The sequence below is a fragment of the Rhincodon typus genome, chromosome 7 (assembly GCF_021869965.1).
Source record: "Rhincodon typus isolate 14 chromosome 7, sRhiTyp1.1, whole genome shotgun sequence".
Classification (NCBI taxonomy): domain Eukaryota; kingdom Metazoa; phylum Chordata; class Chondrichthyes; order Orectolobiformes; family Rhincodontidae; genus Rhincodon; species Rhincodon typus.
The window spans coordinates 13871608-13891174 of record NC_063338.1 but is presented as its reverse complement, the minus strand read 5'-3'; the positions used below and the strand labels follow the sequence as shown (position 1 = coordinate 13891174).

Genomic DNA, 19567 nt, shown 5'->3' with positions numbered 1-19567 from the left:
AAAAGCTTATTGAATAGAGAATAACCACACCATTTTCTCGGCCAAGCACAAACGACCACTCTGACAACATGAGGACAATTAATTTTTTACAATCATTTACAGGCCAGAACAGATATAAAATGGGTAGTTTTGCAGGCTTCTAACCCTAAAGGTCTCATTATACTCATGATCACAATTTTTAAATTGCACTGTAAGATCATGTCAAACTGTGTCATCTGTCAGATCAGAATACTGCCTGTCAAGGATTGCAGGACATACAATATAGAAACAGGCCATTAGGCCCAACTAGGTTCATGTCACTTTTGCTTCACTTGAGCCTCAGCGCATTTTTTTTTCTGATTTAAAGCTTTCAGTCCAACCCTCTATCCCCTCCTGCCTCCTTTGTTATTCCAGCTTCCTCTTAAACACATCCATACTATTCACTTCGGGCATCGAGGTCCGCAGTCAAGTACAGACTTATCTTCCAAACTCCTTTTTGGATTTCTTAATGACTATAATAAATTGAAGACCTCACAAAGGAGCACATTCTCTCTGTATCCATTCTATCAAAACATTTCATAATTTTCAAGACCTCTATTAGGTCACCCCACAAACTACATCTTCCAGAAAAGAGAAAGAGATCCATCCTGTCAATCCTTTCTCAATACATATATCCACTTATTTCTGATATCAGCTTTGCAAATGATCCAGATGTGGCTACTGCTTAGAGAGAAAAGAAACAGTTTTCTTTCAGACAACACGCTAGAATGTGAACCTTCCAAATTTGTGCTTCTCCATGATCTGGTTGGTAAATATGCTAGTAGAATTATGCCAAACTAACCTGGAGATTCCAGGGTTGATCCACCGTCTACACAGAGTTAGATAACCTTAGCTGAGGCATCCTTACAGGATACCACAATTCAGATCAACATCAGAGCTAGGAAGGAAGAATGGCCACACAGGGGTTTTGCTTTGGGTCGTTATTAAATGGAAAAGAAACATAGAAAGATTCCTGGTACAAACACGATATCGCTAAATCACCTCCTTCAGTGCCATATATGTTTCAATGATTGAACTGTAAAATGTGGGTGGACACAGGATGAAGTCCATGACCCCATGAGGGGAAAGAGAATCCCACCTGAAAAAAGGCAGTTTTGGTGACGTCATAGAATCATAGAGCTGTAGAGCATGGAAACAGACCCTTCGGTCCAACTCATCCCATTTGCCAGCATTTGACCCATATACCTCTAAACCCTTCCTTTTCATCCAGATGCCATTTAAATGTTATAATTGTACCAGCCTCCATCACTTACTCTGGCAGCTTATTCCACATACGCACTACCCTCTGCATGAAAAAGTTGCTCCTTAGGTCCCATTTAAATCTTTTCCCCTTCACTTTAAACCTGTGCCCTCTAGTTTTGGATTCCCCAACTCCAGGGAAAAGATCTTGCCTATTTACCCTATCCATGCCCCTCATGATTTTATAAACTTTTATAAGGTCACCCGTCAGCCTCCGATGCTCCACGGAAAATAGCCCCAGTCTATTCAGCCTCTCTCTATAGCTCAAATCCTCCAACCGTGGCAATATCCTCGTAAATCTTTTCTGAATCCTTTCAAATTTCACACCATCCTTCCTATAGCGGGGAGACCAGAATTGTATGCAGTGTTCCAAAAGTGGCGAAACAAATGTCCTGTGCAGCTGCAACACGACCTACCAATTCCTATACTCAATGCACTGATCAATAATGGTAATGGCAAACATATCAAATGCCTTCTTCATCATCCTGTCTACTTGAGACACCACTTTCAAGGAACTATGAACCTGCACTTCAAGGTCTCTTTGGTCAGCAACATTCCCCAGGTCCTTACCATTAAATGTATAAGTCCTGCCCTGATTTGCCTTTCCAAAATATAGTACCTCGCATTTATCGAAATAAACTCCATCTATCACTTCTCAGCCCATTGACCCATCAGATCAATATCGTGGTGCACTCTGAGGCAACCTTCGCTGTCCAGTATGTCTCCAATTTTGGTGTTATCTGCAAACTTACTACATTCACATCCAAATCATTTATATAAACGACAAAAAGCAGTGGACCCAGCACCGATCCTCGTGGCATACCACTCATCACAGGCCTCCAATCTGAAAAGAAACCCTCCACCACCACCCTCTGTCTCCTATCTTTAAGCCAGTTCTGTATCCAAACGGCTAGTTCTCCCTGTATTCCATGTCATCTAACTTTGCTGACCGGTCTACCATGCAGAACCCTGTCGAACACCTTACTGAAGTCCTCATCAATCCTCTTCGTTACTTCTTCAAAAAACACTCTCAAGTTAATGAGACACGATTTCCCATGCACAAAGCCATGTTGACTACTCCTAATCAGTCCTTGCCTTTCCAAATACATGTAAATCGTGTCCCTCAGGATTCGCTCCAACAACTTGCCCATGAACGATGTCAGGCTCACCAGTCTATAGTTCCCTGGCTTTTCTTTACCACCTTTCCTAAATAGTGGCACCAGGTCAGCCAATCTCCAGTATTCCAGCACCTCACCTGTGGCTATTAATGATACAAATATCTCAGCAAGGAACCCAGCAATCCCTAACTTCCCACAGAGTCCTAGGGTACACCTAGATCACGTCTTGGGGATTTATCCACCTGCACCACCTCTTCTGTAATTGGACATCTCAGCAACAGGAAGATTTTGAAATTTTTTTCCCCAGTGGGGAAGCAACTATCCTTCAGAAAAAGTAAGCTTTTGCACAAGGTGGAAATAGGAGCACGTACAGGCAGCTACATCTTCCAAAAATACAAAAGTGATGTTTCAATAATAGGTTGCTGTCTTACACAACAGGACACGTTTAACATAAAGAATGTGGGGGAGAATAAATTGAGGGTGTAGCTTTGTTATAGAAATGTCAGAATAAATTAATTGAAAAGAGCTTTTAAATTCCACGTGTTCCCTTCTTGTTTTTTACACATACCTTTTGTGTTTCCCCAAATACCTAGATCCTCAGTTGGCATGCATCAAAAAAGAGACCCATTCTCAATCCTATCAATACATTCATGTGAAGAGGTCACTGGGAGTGGTGCGAGTTGATTGCTTCCACTCCCAATTTTCCTTTGAGGGAAATAAAAAGAACATAACACAGGTGCAACAGTAGGCCAGTCAGCCCACTGCCCTTGCTCTACCATTTAATACAAACATGAACCATCTTTTATCTAAATGTCATACTCCTGCTCTCTTATGCCCCATGCTGCTTTTAGGATCTAGAAATCTATCGCTTTCTTTTTTTGAAAGATATTCAGTGACTTGGTCTCCACAGCCTTATATCGTAGAGAATTCCACAGGTTAACCACTTTTTGAGCGAATAAATTATTCCTCAACTCATTCCAAACTGAAGTACCCATATCCTGAGATTATGAGCCCCTTGTTGCAGGTCCCCTGTATACGGGAGGAACAGCATCCTTAAATCCAGTATGTCTAGCCCTGTCGGAATTTTATGCATTTCACTAAGATTCCCCTCTCATTCTTCTAAACTCCAGGTAACATGACATAGTTGATCAAATTTCTCCTCTTTTGACAAACTTGTCATTCCAGGAATTGGTGCGATGAACTTTCGCTATACTCCCTAAATGGTAGATATATCCTATGTTATGCAAGACCACCAAAATTACACAATACTCCAAGTTTGGTTTCAGGGGAGTAAGACATGCTCCCATACTCATATCCCCTCACAGTGAAGGCTTACATGCCACGTGCTTTCCTAGTTGCTTGCTGCACCTGCATATTTGCTCTTAGTGCCTGAATCACAAGGATACCCTGGTCCTTCCATCCACTAATATTTCCAATTTATTGTCATTTGAATAATATGCTATTCTGTTTATTTTCTGCCCCACATAAGATATGTACATGCCATCTTTAACGTAACAAAACATCTATGGTGCATCACAGAGACATTATAAAACAAATGTTGACACTAAGATACATTAGAAGATATTAGGGCAGATGGCCAAAGGTTTGCTTAAAGAGCTAGACCTCTTTAATAAAGATAGACAATGAGGTTGACAAGGCAGAGGGCCTTAGGGAGAGAATTCCAGAGCTTAGAGCCGAGGTAACGGATGTCACAGCCACAAAGTGAAGTGACTGAAACTGGAGATAATCAAGTGGTCAGAATTAGCAAATGATGGATATTTCAGGATGGTCACTGGGCTGGAGGAGACTACAAAGTTGAGATTATGGGAGGATTTGGAAACAAAGATAAGAATTTTAAACTTGAGGCATTGTTTAACCAGGAACTCAGCACAACATGAATGGGCAAATGCAATTTGGTGCAAGTGAGGAGACAGACAGCAACATTTTGGATGTGGGAGGCTTGTCAGGATTGCATTGAAATGGTTGTGTCTAGAGTTAATGAAGGTAAGGTTGCAAAGAGTTGAGGCAGGCGTGGAGGTGCATGACGTTATGGAGGTGGAAATAAGAGGTTGCAATTTCATCTCAGGGTAACATATGCTATTTGGAAGTGCAAACAGTGGGTTCAGCCTTACGTCAAATGCCATGGAGAGGGATAAAGTCAGTGGCAACAGAACAGAATCTGTGGTGGGGACCGAAAACAATTGGGTTCGATCATTCTAATATTTAATAAAAGGAAACTTTGCTTATCTAGCATTCGATGTCAGGCGGAAGAGTCGCAAGAGATAGGGTGAGATAGTGTTGGGTTTCATCAGTAAACATGCAGGAATTAATACTTTGTCACTTTGAATGACAAAATGTAAGTGAGAAATAGGAAGAGGTTAAAGATGGATTCTTGGAGGACACCGGAGGAAATTGTGGGGAAATGGTAAGAGAAGCTATCCATGGCAATTCTCTGGTATGACGGGATAGACAAGGGCTCAATCGGGGCTAAGGTTGAGAAGTAACAGGAAGGAGAGTTGCCTTTGTAACAGACATATGAGATGTCATTTATGCCTGTCATCAAAGCCATTTCAATACCCTGAAAGGGTGGGATACCTACCTGCCCATGATGTGACTTCGACATTGTGAGAAGGAACTCAACATGTTAAGAAAGATAAGCACAGAGATGGCACTCTTAAATCTGAAGTTAGTGGGGGGAGGAATGTGTTGGTGGAGGAAGAAATCTTGAATTAATAGGTTTCCCTGAAGTCAGCTTCCCTCAATGGAAAGTGAAGGCTAATCGTGACAAACTGCTAATTAGAATATTGGTTCTCCACTAAGTACACTCCAGGTGGCACTTGTCATAGTGTTACCATGGCAACTTCATTGTGGTTGCAGTGCAATTCCATTAGCCAAAAAAACACAGATAGTCAAAGAACAGGAATTATTTTCTCCAGCAACATGCAAAACAGAGGCAGATGTTTTCTACATTCAAAATAAATGAATAAATACAGACAGTATTTGCCACGGAAATGATTATTCTGACAGAAAACATGGGATTTACTACAAGGTGCCTGATAGACAAACAGATTGAGATGTGTCAACATTACAAGGATGGGCACATGGAACAATCAGAACTGTACTGTACAGTATTGGAAGCTCTTCCTTCCTGAAGAGAGGATTGCTGCTGCCACGAATACAGAGAGTACAATTACCTGCATCCATGTCTGCAAAGAATGGAACAGCCAGTCATCAGTAACAATATGACTGAAGGCACGCATTTACTGCTCCTAAATTGCCTAGTGTATGCCAGTAAGCCAAACACAACTGCAGAGACAGTGCTTTTTAACTTAATCCCTCTGGATCATTTGTGCTTGACCTATTTTGTACAAGCATGCATTTCTAAATGTCTTAACCCAAATTTATCAATTAGAAGCCTGAGATTGCTTCCCGTTCAGTCATTTGGTTGGCAAACTGCAGTTTTCTTATTTTAATAAATATTGACTGTTTTTCTTGAAACAGGGCATCTAACATTGATGTATCAAAGTGTGATATGAGCATGGTTTGAAAACAGTTCAAACTTAGGAGTGGTTTGAGAGTTCCAAAAGCAAGAAATAAAATCAGTAAAGTGGATTTCAATAATACAAATACAATTATATTTACAATGTGCTATTTGGGAATTTAGGCCAAAGCAGATAATTCTTGACTGTGTATCAGTAGATTTTGGGCTCTACAAGCTGCTGCTGCTGGTGAAAAGAATGTAAATTAAAGAAAGGTGCCAAACTCCAGTTCTGAGCTATGTCAAGCCAGTGGAGTACAGGCTGCTGCAACAGCTTTCAGTGTCTTAGAACAGGCAGTAATTGGCTAGGATGCCACAGCATGCTCATTTGACCTGAAGCAAATTCTGCGGGGAAAGACAGTTAAGTGCTCCAAAAGCAATTAAACTTTGCTGAAGAGGAGCAGAGCAGAGAAGTACATTTGTGTGGAGGTACATTGGCATACATTGTTCAGAATCATTCCTGAACGCTGACAATTATGGAATTACATCAGAGCAAGTGATCAACACCATGAGGGGGTATGAAATAAAGCTAGAAAAAAAATGCAAAATGGAATCACCTGCCTCCCCCACAACTCCAACAGGTAATCACAGACCAGCAGGATGCAGCCAAGTTTTTGTGAATACCACGATATTTGGAAGTAGAGAAACACAGTTTCCCAGACAAATTAAAATACACCTCTCCTCACAAACATATTTTATATCCTGCATTAAATTTAAGGTACCTATTGGTTGAAGTAATAAGCCCAATTCAATTCAAAATCTCACAATTTTATCCTGCTTGTTCGTTATCGCAGACTATTTAAATTATTAGTACATTGAGATAGAATTAGCATGCTGGTTTGTAAATTTCAGATTGCTTTTGTTTGAGCACTGCTGAACTGCTACACTGGGTAGATATTGATGATCAGTGTTAACAGAATGACTGTCTGGGAAGCAAAATGACCCTAGAGATAATCTAATATCTTTCGTTATTTTGGAAAACAGCAGGTTTAACCTTTAATAGTTAATAAACTGTTCCAAGGTCATTTCAACAGAACAAAGCAACATATGCTTTTACAAAAATGTATGTTGGTAAGAAAAAAAACCAAAGAAATTTGAGAACTGTGGCAGAAATTTAGCCCTTTTTGACAGCACACACTAACCAATAAAGAGAGGCAATTATGTAATTATAAAACAGTTTGCAAACAGACAGAGACACAGAATTGCAGATACATTCAAAGTACACCATGATTTAGGAGGATGAAATAGGAATCACCCAAGGATTATATTAAAATATAGCATCAAATTACTTTCATTCCAGAAATATGTATCATAAAGTATTCCATGCATTATTCTGCGTATAAACACCAGATATAAACCACAACGCAATTAAAAAGCTTTTAGTGTTGGGTTTGAGGCAGGGAAAGGGTGAGAGCTAATGCAAAGACGAAGGCAAAAAGTAACCTCCATCAGTATATCCTACTCTATTAATATTTTTCTCTTTTTAACCTTAAATTATAGGTCTGCATGGATATGCCCATTTTTACAGGCTGTGTGCTCAGGAAGCATGGAGAATACCATGAGCAACATGCGGGTCATTCAGAAAAGACATTCTAAAGTAACCATAGGAAATTTCAAAATATACCACTAATGTGACAGGCACATCAGTCAAGGCAAGTCCTACAACTGCCGTGGAGCTTTGGGCAGTGGCATGCTGTTTCCAGACAATTAGTAAGCATGTTTATTTAAAATGAAGCTCAATATCCGATAAATGTTTCCTCTACTAATCAATAATTGAGTGAAGTGTTTCTCACCCAGTGGCTGTCATTATACAGCAACATAGGTGCTAGTTCACATCACTCTCACTCAATGGGTCATTCTTCATGTCAAGCTATTCCACAAAAAGAACATTAAAGCGGAGGCTTTCACCACAAAGGCACTCTGGCAGGTGGTGATATGGAAATGTGGCCAGGTTTCCCAGGACATCAAGATTCACTGCAGCACCAAGGGTCAACCATTCCAAAGGAGATCAGATAATTCAGCATGGGAAAGCTTTGAAACTTGGAACTATCACAGCACACACTGTGGTGCAGCTATCCACTGAATAGTAATGAGTAAGCTTACATGGACTATTATTCCAGCACAATCTGTACAATTTGAAGAATTTCAGTCAACTGAGCATGATCTGTACAAACTAAGCCTAAAAGCAGCAAGCTCCACAAAGGGTGCTGCTTTTGCTCATTCGGCGAAGACCTGGTGATCTTACTTATGTTCTAAATCTGAGCAGTCCTATTTAACATTACCTGTATATCAGACTATCAATAACTAACCTGTATGGCTGCCTTTAGACTGAACAGCAGAAAGGTCCAAAATGTATCTTCAATTGATCTCTTAATCTAAACCAAAACATTTCAAAATCAAAATGCTCTTTGCTTACCCTCAGGTGATTCCTCCTGGACATAAGTTCCTGTCAGATATCGATGGACCAAAGCAGACTTGCCACTGGCTAAATTACCAACAATTCCCTGAAAGACAAGATTCAGCATCAATTAGATGTCTTTTTACCTTGGGGATAGGTTGGAACGTTTTAGCCTCAGTATGCATCTCAGCATTGCAGATATTATGCAAAACCTAAAACCAGTTTCATGTGAAATTTCCAACTGAAATTCTCATATCCATTAGTTTCATGCCTTCACTTTGAGGGGAAGAAGTTACAACCTCTAGCAATCATTAAATAATTAAACATCTCCAGAACTTAGCATGGGAAAATTCAACAAACCACTTAAAACGGTTTTCGCGGCTTCTAGTGCAGCAACAATTGGATGTCTCAATGTAATTCTACATTCAATTGATCCTGTACCTTCCCAACTGCAATGACAGTTTTTCAAGTAACACAGCAGTTTCCACAAAGCTTTAAACAAAACTCCTAAAATTCAGCATAAAAAATAATGTAGGTCAATATGCAGAGAGGCTGCCAAGGATTTACTGGTTAATTTCTAAATGTTCTCTCCGCCTCCTTACTATGCAACCTACCTTACAAAAAAAACTGCAACCCAATTCAGTCAAGTCCTCATTTGATCATCAAGTCCAAAAAGAAACAAACATCTCTAGATTTTCCAGGAAGCCTCATTTCAAAACAGTGCAGTACTTTTGCTGTACAGACACAAACTGGTCAAGAAAAGAAATAGAACATCAAGGGAAAACAACCTTATTACTGTATGAGAGAGAAGTGCTGACTGACTGGCATATGGATTCAATTGTTAGGGGCATTGTCATGTAAAAAGAAACCAGTTATACGTTGACCGACAGTTAACTGATAATCTTTGTTTCAATTTTAATGCAGTCAGGTTAAATGCGATTGGTCAAGATCTTGCCATGGAACATGACCCAAAGAATAAGTGTAATTGTGTTTGTGTTTTATTGAAACAGGTATCCTGTGTATACATGTTCTTTCTGATTTCAAAGAACAAGGCTCTATGTATTAAAATATACAGCTTCCTATATAAACAAACACACAACACACACACACACACACACACACACACGCTTGACTGACAATCTTAAACTGGTTCAACATAATTCTTTTCACACTCAGGATTATCCAGCAACTGTTTTCCAACTGCAGAATCACATCTGATATTAGATGCTATTCTAAGATGTACAAGCATGGACTGGCTGGGTATGATTAGTAACTTGAATGTTGGGAACTGTTGAAGGAAATATTGCTTGATACAATCCAAGGTTGTGGGATGTCTTTGCTACAGTTGGTTTTGAGCAAGATTTTCACATTCATGGTGAATTTTGAAGAGACGATTTAAGACTTGCATTTTGATAATGTTCTCTTTTGACATTGTTAGCCTATTCATCAATGTACCATTCAAGGAAGTGTACTTACATCTATATTACAGCAGTATAAGATTGCAATCTAAATCTGCTGCTGTTTTATGAGTCAGTATTTTTTGATCCCATGAACTTTGCAACTTGCGCAGCTGAGTTCCTTTCAACAACATCATGGAGACCAAACCAATGGTATTGCCATGGGATTTCCACTAGGCCCAACTATCTCAAACGTTTTTGCTGGATTCTATGAGGATTGTGTCTTTGATGGAATGACATCTAACCTCCGATTCTCTGCATATTTTCAAACATAGATGATATGTCTGCTTCATTGAATCTGCAGCTGCATGTAAGGATTTCCTTGTATGTCTTCATGGGCTCTATCCTGTGCTCAAATTCACCTTTTAAATGGAGCAGTCAAATAAGACTCCTTTTATTGATGGCCTGGTTGAGAAATTGGCCACGGGTTGTCTTGTCTTCTAAAGCTACCTTCACTGATCAATGTGGGCATTGGGATTTCTGCAGTTCCATGCTCTCCAAGGTTGGTTTTACTTACAAGTTTGCAAGTAGGGCCCAGAAAACAGGTTAACCTTGCTTACCTTAAGCTGAAACAGGGTGTGTCAAATACTCAGGTGCCGTACTGTCAGAGGTGCTGCCTTTTGGATGAGACATTAAATTCAGTCCTCAAGTCTGTTTTAAAGATTCCATGGCACTATTTTGAACAAGAGCAGGCAAATTCTCCTCAGTGTGCTGACCAATATCTATACCCTCAAAACACCATCACAGAAATAGATTATCTGGGTCACTGCCTCATTGTTATTTGTGGGACCTTGGTGTGAGAAATCTGTTACATTTCTCACATTACAACAGTAACTTGACTGAAACAAAAACAAAGTTGCTGGAAAAGCTCAGCAGGTCTGTCAGCATCTGTAAAGAAAAAAATCAGAGTTAACGTCTGATTTTTTTTCCTTCACAGATGCTGCCAGACCTGCTGAGCTTTTCCAGCAACTTTGTTTCTGTTTCTGTTTCTGATTTACAGCGTCCGCAGTTCTTTCGGTTTTTAACTTGACTGAAAATTGTTTTTAGACAGAGGGGTTGGGAAAGGTGTTCTATAAAAGCAAGTTCCTTCTTTCAATTATTTTGTTTTAAAAGTTGATTCTTAACATGCTTCTCCAACACTGTACTGAAAGTTCAAAAGATGTACAGTCCTGTGACTCCAATGCTCTTCATGATTCAGCTTTACTGAGAGCCATGGATGGCTGTCAAAGGTGAAGAGAAAGAGAGTAACAGCAAAGCAGCCCACAATCAGCAGAGTCCAACAAATTAAACTAGATTGCAGGTGGCCCTTTGAACATTGTCCTCCTCGCACCAAAGTAGGAATATAATAGCACCCTTAAAGCAATTCTACCGAATTGTAACAGCACAGTCTGCCATGTAGCTGCTAGAGATTTATCCCTTCCCCCCACCCAATTCTTCTTTCTCTTAATCTTTGATGCCTTGGGGCCATTCTTCAACCTATGACCAAAGAGGGCAGGGAATGGAGATGCCTCGTATTCTCGTTCTGTCACGTGTTGCTTCTAGGAGGTATATTCAAGAAACCAAGCAATGAGAAAGAGTACAGCTACACTCCTACTTTCTGGTTAATCATTCTTTCATGCTAGATAAAAATAATAGAGAATTCAACCATAAACCTGCAATAAGAGGCCAACAGAATCTACAATTTTTTTTAAAAAGAATGCACATATACACACACCAAAAATTTCAGCTGCAGACGAGACACAAAATGTCACCTCATTAAGCAACTTCCAAGCACCAGATTTATTCAACAAGATTTTCTTTCGGCTTTCCTCTCCAGCAGAATAGCACTCTACTGCATAACTGAACTACTTATACATCAGCTGATACAAGAGGACTCTGTTCAATTCCTGAGCTTTTCCACAGCAGGATATTGCCACAGAATCTGCCTCTGTGTGTGAGATAGGGCTCATTACTGAGCCAAGGGTGGCAGAAGGTTGGGTGATGAGCTGCTTTATCAGCCTGGATTCATGCCTGAAACCTTTGATTTCCTCTCATTTTTGTTCATCAGCATCTTAGCCCTACCTTTGTAAAGGCTGTCAAAAGTATGCAATGCTCTACTTGCCCTTTTTTTTGCCCCTCAACTTTGGCAGTCCCTTTTAATTGTCCTTTCCTTTCAATCTTCATTTGCATATCATCCTTTCTTTGCTGCATCTATGTATTCCCTGCTTCTATCCAAATTCTTACGATTCAAAGGACAAAATCAAACCTGTCTCCTCCAGTTTTGCTATAATTTCTTTTGTTCAACATGTTCAGCACCAAAAACATTTTTGAAGCTCTCATTTCGGAAAAGAAATTGTGATTCCTCCCTTTAAAATCAAATTGTTCTATCCCTAATTCGTAATGACCAGCTAAACATTTGAGCATTGCTACATTTTAGTATTTTAAACAAGGAATGCAAGTAAAAAAGTTCTCTTTTCAAAGAAGAACACAGCAAGTTTAGCACTTCCAAGGAGCTTACAGTCAGAGCAATATTCTGCTTTCCTGCTGTAATGAAGAATCAAAGCAGAATAAAAGAAAATTTATATAATTTATAATTTATACAAATTATATTTGTATCACACTTTCCATGACCATGGGATGTTCAAAGTGCTTTACAGTTAATGAAAATTCTTTTGAAGTAAACTGTAATACAGGAAATGCAGCAGACAATTTGCACAAAGTCTGTTCCTACAAACAACAATATGATAATAATCAGATAATCTGTTTTTATGGGATGTTGATTGAAGATTAAATATTGACCACAATACTGGGGATTACCTTGCAGGTCTTCTTTAAAATACTGCCTTTGGATCCGTCATCTCCATTTGAGAGGACAGTGCTCCCTCAGAGCTTTTTTGCTCATGTCCTGGAGAAGGATTTGAATCCAAAGCCCTGTATCTCGGAGATGAGAGTATTACTTGACTCATGGCTGACATCATGAAGTAAGTTAATTACAACTCCAGTTAATCACTAAATAAGTGAATATCTATTCTATTCCTTAGTCTGATCATCACTTGCATTGCCAGATTTATTCCATGCAGTATTTTAAAAGAAATGATATCCCTTCGAACATTTTAGTCTCAAGGGCCAGGACTACAGATTAAATTAAAAAATACAAAAGTGCCAAGTGCCTGTATATGGTGTGTTATGGATCACTAAGTCAAGGGGGAGTTGTGTTAAGTACATCAGCATTGTGGACCCACCTGTTTTAGCCTCTGGTTAAACTGAAGCATGTTTGACACAAAGGGTGGAAGTACGAATGGTCAATATTGCAGCAAGCTAGAACACTGAATTTTACAAGAGTGACATTTTAGAATTGGCAATTTAAGAACAGAATCTCCAATTACAATATAGTATTGATAAGAGTGAGTTGCAGCATGTTCAGCAATTCAACATCTCTTTAAAGTAGATTGATCCTATGTGAAACACTAATCAAAACATTGCTAAACAGTATGGGCATGGACATGAAGGAGGACAATTTTTTGTGAACTAAGAATGGCATTTAGCCAAATTATTAATTGAAATGATTCAAATAGGAAACGATAAGACAGGAAGGTGTGAATCTGAGACTTAAGAAGAAAAGGGAGATGCTGGTGCATTGGTAATATCATTTGACTAGTAATCTAGAACTCCAGGCCAAAGTTCTAGGGACACGAGTTCAGATTTCACCATTAACCCAGGTGGATTTTGAAGTCAATAAAAGAAAATATGCAATAAAGAGCTGGCCTAGTGGTGGCTAGAACTACTGTTGATTGTCAATTGAAAAAACATCCATCTGATTCACTAATGCCCTTTAGGGAAAGGAAATCTGCCTCCTTGTCTACACGAGACTTCAGATTCAGAGCAATGTGATTGACTCTCATTAGCTCTCCGGGTAATTAGGGATTTGCAATAAATGTTGGCCTGGCCAGAAATGGCCACACACCGAATGCATTTAAAAAAAAGAGCAACAATTTACAAGAACAGACGAATGGTGGGTTTGTTCAAGGCGGTGGGGGGGGGGGGCAATATTGGAGAGAAGGGGAACTAACTTACAATATCAGTTGGTATGGGCACCAGAGAGGAAAAGCATGAGAAATGGTTGGAGTATTAAGTAAATATAATCTTATGAAATATTTCAAATAATGGAGATTAACTGAGACCAAAACAACACAAATGTAACAGCAAAGTTGAATAAAATCTAGGATTAATAATACTAAAGAAAATTAGGAAAGATAGGAAACAATGATTGGAATGGCAAACAGGAATATGGACAAAGGCCACCACGTAACATAAGAGATGATACCAGAGGTTGTGAAAGCACAATTAAAGTAAATAGCTGGTTGAAAGAGGATAGGAATGCTTAGGGATAAAAGGTAAATCTAGTTGCAGAGAATGGTAATATGGCAGAGTATATTAAAAGGTGGTGAAAAATTGAAAACTCTGTTGATTTACTTAAATAGGCATATTCAGAGGCATAAACCTTCAGTATAATTTATATCTTGTGGGTGGCAGTGTGAACAGACAATTCAATTTAACATGTATTATGGTACCATATTAGGTTGAAAAGCAGCAACTTATGTCTTGTATACCACCAGCCAACATTCAATTTCAGTCAGCGTCCACATGTATCAAGTAGTGGGTTGATAAGGCAAATTAGGAGCCTCTATAACCAAGGTAGATGGGATCTTTCAAACTTTCTAAATTCAGCATGTTCAACAGTGCATCACTGCAGAGAAAGCCGTCCAAACCATACATAATAAAACAATCTTTCTTTCTTTCTTTCCCAAGGTATAACATTGCAACTAAACCTGGTGTGCACGATGTTTGTCTTATGTAAACTTTAAAACAGATCCTTAAGCTTCTAGTTTGGTATGCAAAGCTGAGATGAAGGAAACCCCACAATGTAAACTCTGGCTTGGAGGTAGCACTCTCATCAGACTTTAGTGGGTTCAAATCCTACTTCAGCGAAAAAAAAATCGAACCTGACACCACCAGTGTAATAATGAGGGACAATAACAGCCCCATGCTCTATGGTCCCATCTACCCTCTCCAGGACAAGAACTCTCAGCAATGTTTTGGAGGTAGAGAAGATATTCCCCATGTCCTTGAGCCAATATTTTTCCTCACCAGCATCAGTAAAAATAGAAACAGGTCATCATCACAATAATGTGTGAGAGAGCTTGCTGTGTACGAATTGGCTGCCATATTACTTGCAACACAACAGTGACCACACTTCAAACAGTAGTTCATTTGATGTTAAACACTTTGTTACCTCCTGCGAGTGTGAATGACTGTCTTTTTTTTTAAATTTAAACTTCTAATTTACTTCCCATTGTTTTTGACCACTATTCAATGCCTCTCATATTATTACAAGCAGAGAATAGGAATTTATCTATTAAAGCAAAAACATGCTCCAACACTCCACAGAACTTGTTACAGTTCCAACTACCCCACTATCCCCAAGACAATTAAAATGTGCACACATTTCTTAGGACAATGCACCCACTTCTCAGGCAGTAATCTATTTTCCTGATTCAGAGTAAGTAACATGAAGCAACAATTTACAATGAAACATGGATCACAATTAGTTTAAATCTTGCAAGCAAACTAAAGTTGCTACTTTTGTGCCAACGTCAGCAATGTTTTGGTGCTTAGTAGCTAAGTGCCTCACACCTTTACAATACAATTGTGATTCAACGCCGTCCAAAAAAACAGTGCAGGGGGTGTAAGGGGTTCGTATTCCCAGACTTCAAAATTAACTGAGTTTGAAACTATTTCAAAAGTCAAATATTTTTAGAATTACTTATCAGATAGGAGAATGGCCGCAAAGTAACACCATATGCTCCCTGAAACATATACATTTATGCATGATGCTCAATTTAGTACTGTTTGACATATAGTCACTATTGTAATGAAAATGTGGCAGTTAATTTGCACAAAGAAAACTTCAACAACCACAAGATAACGAATGGATAATCTGTGTTTCTATCACTGATTAGGGTATAAATATTCCCTCCAACACCAATATATCCTTAAGGTATGGTGCCCAAATCTTCTCTCAGTATTCCAAGTGGTACCTAACCATTAACTTTCGTGGTTATCTTCTGTACCGGTTTCTGGCATTTTAAAGGTCTATGCACCTGAACGCTCAAGTCTCCTTGGACATTCGTTGTATTTTGTTTAATTTCATTTAGATTGAAGTCAAGGATCAGTCACACTGATATGGTATCAGAAGGTGAAAGGTAAAGATACAGTTTCCAAGGGCTGCTCCCTCAGTGGGGAGTGAGAACGTGAAAGGGAAAGCACAAAAACAAGAGCGTGAGAGTGCAAGACAGACAGTGCGAGCGAGAGAGAGAGAGAGAATGAGAGAGCATGAGAACGTGACAGAGATGACTGGTGGTGATGGCCTGAGAGTCACCATGCATCAGGCAAAGGGAGAGGTTCAGAAGGAGAATCCTTCATGGTAACCTCAGCCAGTGCGGGAACTAAACCCACACTGTCAGCATCACTGCATCACAAGCCATCCACCCAGCCAACTGAGCTGCCATCTCAGTCAATTCTAAGCAGTCATTTGGTTGTGGCGATAAAGAAGCCCAAAGCAATGTTTGCTTGGTGCAATTGAGAAACATCGCAGATAGAAGAAATTCAGAGACAGTACCAGCTCGTGAAGCTAGCTATCCGCGAGAAGGCTGGAACTGTATCCCAGATTCAGTCCTGGAGTGCAGCCTTCAGGATCCAGTGAAACACTTCCAGGGAAGATGTTGAACTACTTTGGCATGAGTAATTGGTGACTCAATTTGAGACAGAGCAGCTTCTGAGGGAGTTCTGAAGCTAGATCTTCAGCAGTGAAGAATTTGAATCCATTGCAACGGTGACCAAGTTTAATGAGATTTGGTGACACATGGTGCCACTAAAGTCAGGGCAGGGGTGAGAAATCTGTGGGATTTGTCTTGACTGCATCTGCTAGTTGATGTGCTCTGTGAACTGTTCAATTATAGCTTACCTGTTAATTCATTTATATCATGTAAATTTATAACATGTTAATTCCAAACTTAGAGAATAATTTGTATCTATATTATATTCATGTAGGACCTTTAAAAACATAGAGAATATGCATACAAACCACTCTGCCATTCAATCAAGATTCCATGGGTTTTGAACAAACAAATTAAACGTTACTATGTAAGCTTAGATATAAAACAAGGGGATGCATTGTTAAATGTGTTCAAGGCAGCAATATAGATTTTTGGTGTCTTGGGGAATCAAGGGATATCACAATAATGCCGGAGAGAGATGCTGAGGCAGATATTTGACCATAATTGAATTGAATGGAGGAGTAGTCTCTATGCAAATTTTTTTTATTCCTTACATTTTTAAAGGTCCTACATAAATGCAAGTTATAACTACAAATGTCTTAGTTTGTGTTGGCGTCCACTAAGTAAAGTACAACATTGTGCATAAGGAACACTGCAAAGGAGGAACAATCAAATCTCTTTAACTTGCCTGGTGTTTTTCATTTCTTTTGGCTATCTTTGGACGTAATTGGCATAATGACAACTAATCCTGAATCTTGCCCACAACAGCTTTAATGGGTTTCATTTATTTGGTTTTAATTCCTCCTTATCATAAACTCCTGCCTACCTGCACGTTACCCCAGCCATGTGTTCCACCACCAAGCAGTTACAAACAAGTATTTAAGAGTTATTCTATACTATCAGGCACAGGTTGAAAAGGTTCACCTTTTTTCAAATGACTTGATTAGTACGCTCTACTTCAAATAACATGAAACAATCTGTTAAAGTTTACCTAACATTGCAAATAGATTTCAGCAGTCACAGTAACAAATTTTGCCCTTTTTTAAAAAAAGAACTGTAGCAACATGAAAGCGTCTCAAAGAAAAGATGCACCAAACATCTGATAATAAAGTGGACTATTCTCTCCTTTTAATTTACACTGTAGAAAATATTAGTTGGTCAAAACCCTTCTGATTGGAGAGTAACCATCTCAGCATATTGGTGCAGTGTAGCCTGTGTGCAAAATAAGCTTCGACTCTGATTCCAGTCAGACTGGCTGACCAATAGCCCATGACAGCTGTGATTTATGGTGCTCTGCACCTGAGCAAGTGAGGAAAACCAACCAAAGGAACATAGCTATACCTAAGTGTAACTGATGAGTTTGGGGAATAAGTACCATTAAAATTAACAGGGCCTGCAAGGCAAAAGTATAAATACAAGGACCCTGACACTGGGCAGAGTGAGTGGGAGCAGGCAGACATGATCGATGAACGCAATTAGAATTTTCAGGAGATGATGCAATAGAATGGGAAATACAAAGAAGAGAGGAAAAGAGATAGGAGGGAAGGAGGGAGAAAGTAAGATGTAACATATTAATCTTAGCATTAATGAAACAGATTAGGTCCTAGGCTGGGAGACCTCATATCGATTCTGTCCAAGCTTGAAGTAAGTACCTTCTTACTTCGCATGCAACGCATGCAATGAGCAATGAAGCGTGCATGAAGTGGGGAATAACTACTACAATTGTAATTGATTCACAGATGGATCCTGTTCAGTCTTATGCATTTCGAGAAGCCAGGCATAATTCCAAGGTAAGGCCAATAGCCTTTCCCAGACCTTTCTAACAGCTGATAGCACACAAGAGTAGACTGCTTTTTATTTCCAGTCTTTCTCTCGTCATCAAATAGCCAAACTTTTAGAAACATCATTTAGAGGATCATAAAGATAAAGTTATAGCATTCTACGGTACTGGCAAGTTCACTAAACATCGGCTTCAATAAATTCAAAGATAGTTTAAGGTTTTAGCAAATATTTGTAGCTCAGATTGTGGGTGAGGTTGCTGACTTACTCGCTGAGCTAGCTTGTTTTCATTCAGACGTTTCATCACCATGCTAGGTAACATCATCAGTGAGGCCTCCAATGAAGCGATGTTGTTCTACCCTACTTGGAATTTATACGGTCCGGTCCATTATGGTGAGTAGTGTCATTTCCGGTTTTGTTCTATACGGGTTTGTATATGGGGTCCAATTCTATATGTTTGTTGATTGCATTATGGGTTGAGAACCATGCCTCTAGGAATTCCTATGCGTGTCTATGTTTGACTTGGGCTACTATGGTTACGTTGTCCCTGGTCTTCATTGTCCGAGTGTACTGATATTAAGGAAAGCTTGTTGTGTCATTTTGCTGCTAGCTGATTTTCATGTATTCTGATAGCTAGTTTCCTTCCTGTCTGTCCAATGTAATGTTTGTGGCAGTCGTTGCATGGTATTTTGTAAACTATGTTGGTTCTGCATGTTGCGGGAATGGGGTCTTTAATCCTTGAGTGTTTGTCATAGAGTGGCTGTGGGCTTGTGCGCTACCATGATTCCCAGTGATCTTAGGAGTCTCGTTATCAGTTCTGATATGTTCTTGATATAGGGCAGTGTGGCCAGTGTATTAGGGTGTACTGTGTCCTCTTGTTGTTGTCTATTTAGTAGGCAACTGTGGATAAAGTGGTGAGGATATCCGTTCATAGCGAAGATTTTGTATAAGTGCTCGTCCTCTTTCCTGTGTAGTTCTGGCATGTTGAAGTGAGTGGTGGCCTGTTTAAATAGTCTCCTAATACAGCTTTGTTTGTGGACATTGGGGTGGTTGCAGTGGAAATTGAGGATTTGGTCAGTGTGGGTTGCTTTTCTGTATTCTGAGGTTTGGAACTCCTCTTTGGTCATACGTTCAATTCTGACATCCAGAAACAGAAGCTGATTGTTGGTTTCTTCTTCCCTTGT

At 39.4% G+C, this 19567-nt stretch overlaps 1 protein-coding gene across 5 annotated transcripts in view; it reads right to left on the bottom strand.

Annotated features, from left to right (window-relative positions):
• agap1 (ArfGAP with GTPase domain, ankyrin repeat and PH domain 1) overlaps nt 1-19567 on the bottom strand; it is a 671134-nt gene that overhangs the window by 337332 nt on the left and 314235 nt on the right. For all 5 annotated transcript variants that reach the window (XM_048599132.1, XM_048599133.1, XM_048599134.1 and 2 more), the window contains exon 3: nt 8351-8438. In XM_048599132.1, the coding sequence (XP_048455089.1) occupies nt 8351-8438 (88 nt within the window). The remainder of the gene's footprint in view (nt 1-8350; nt 8439-19567) is intronic.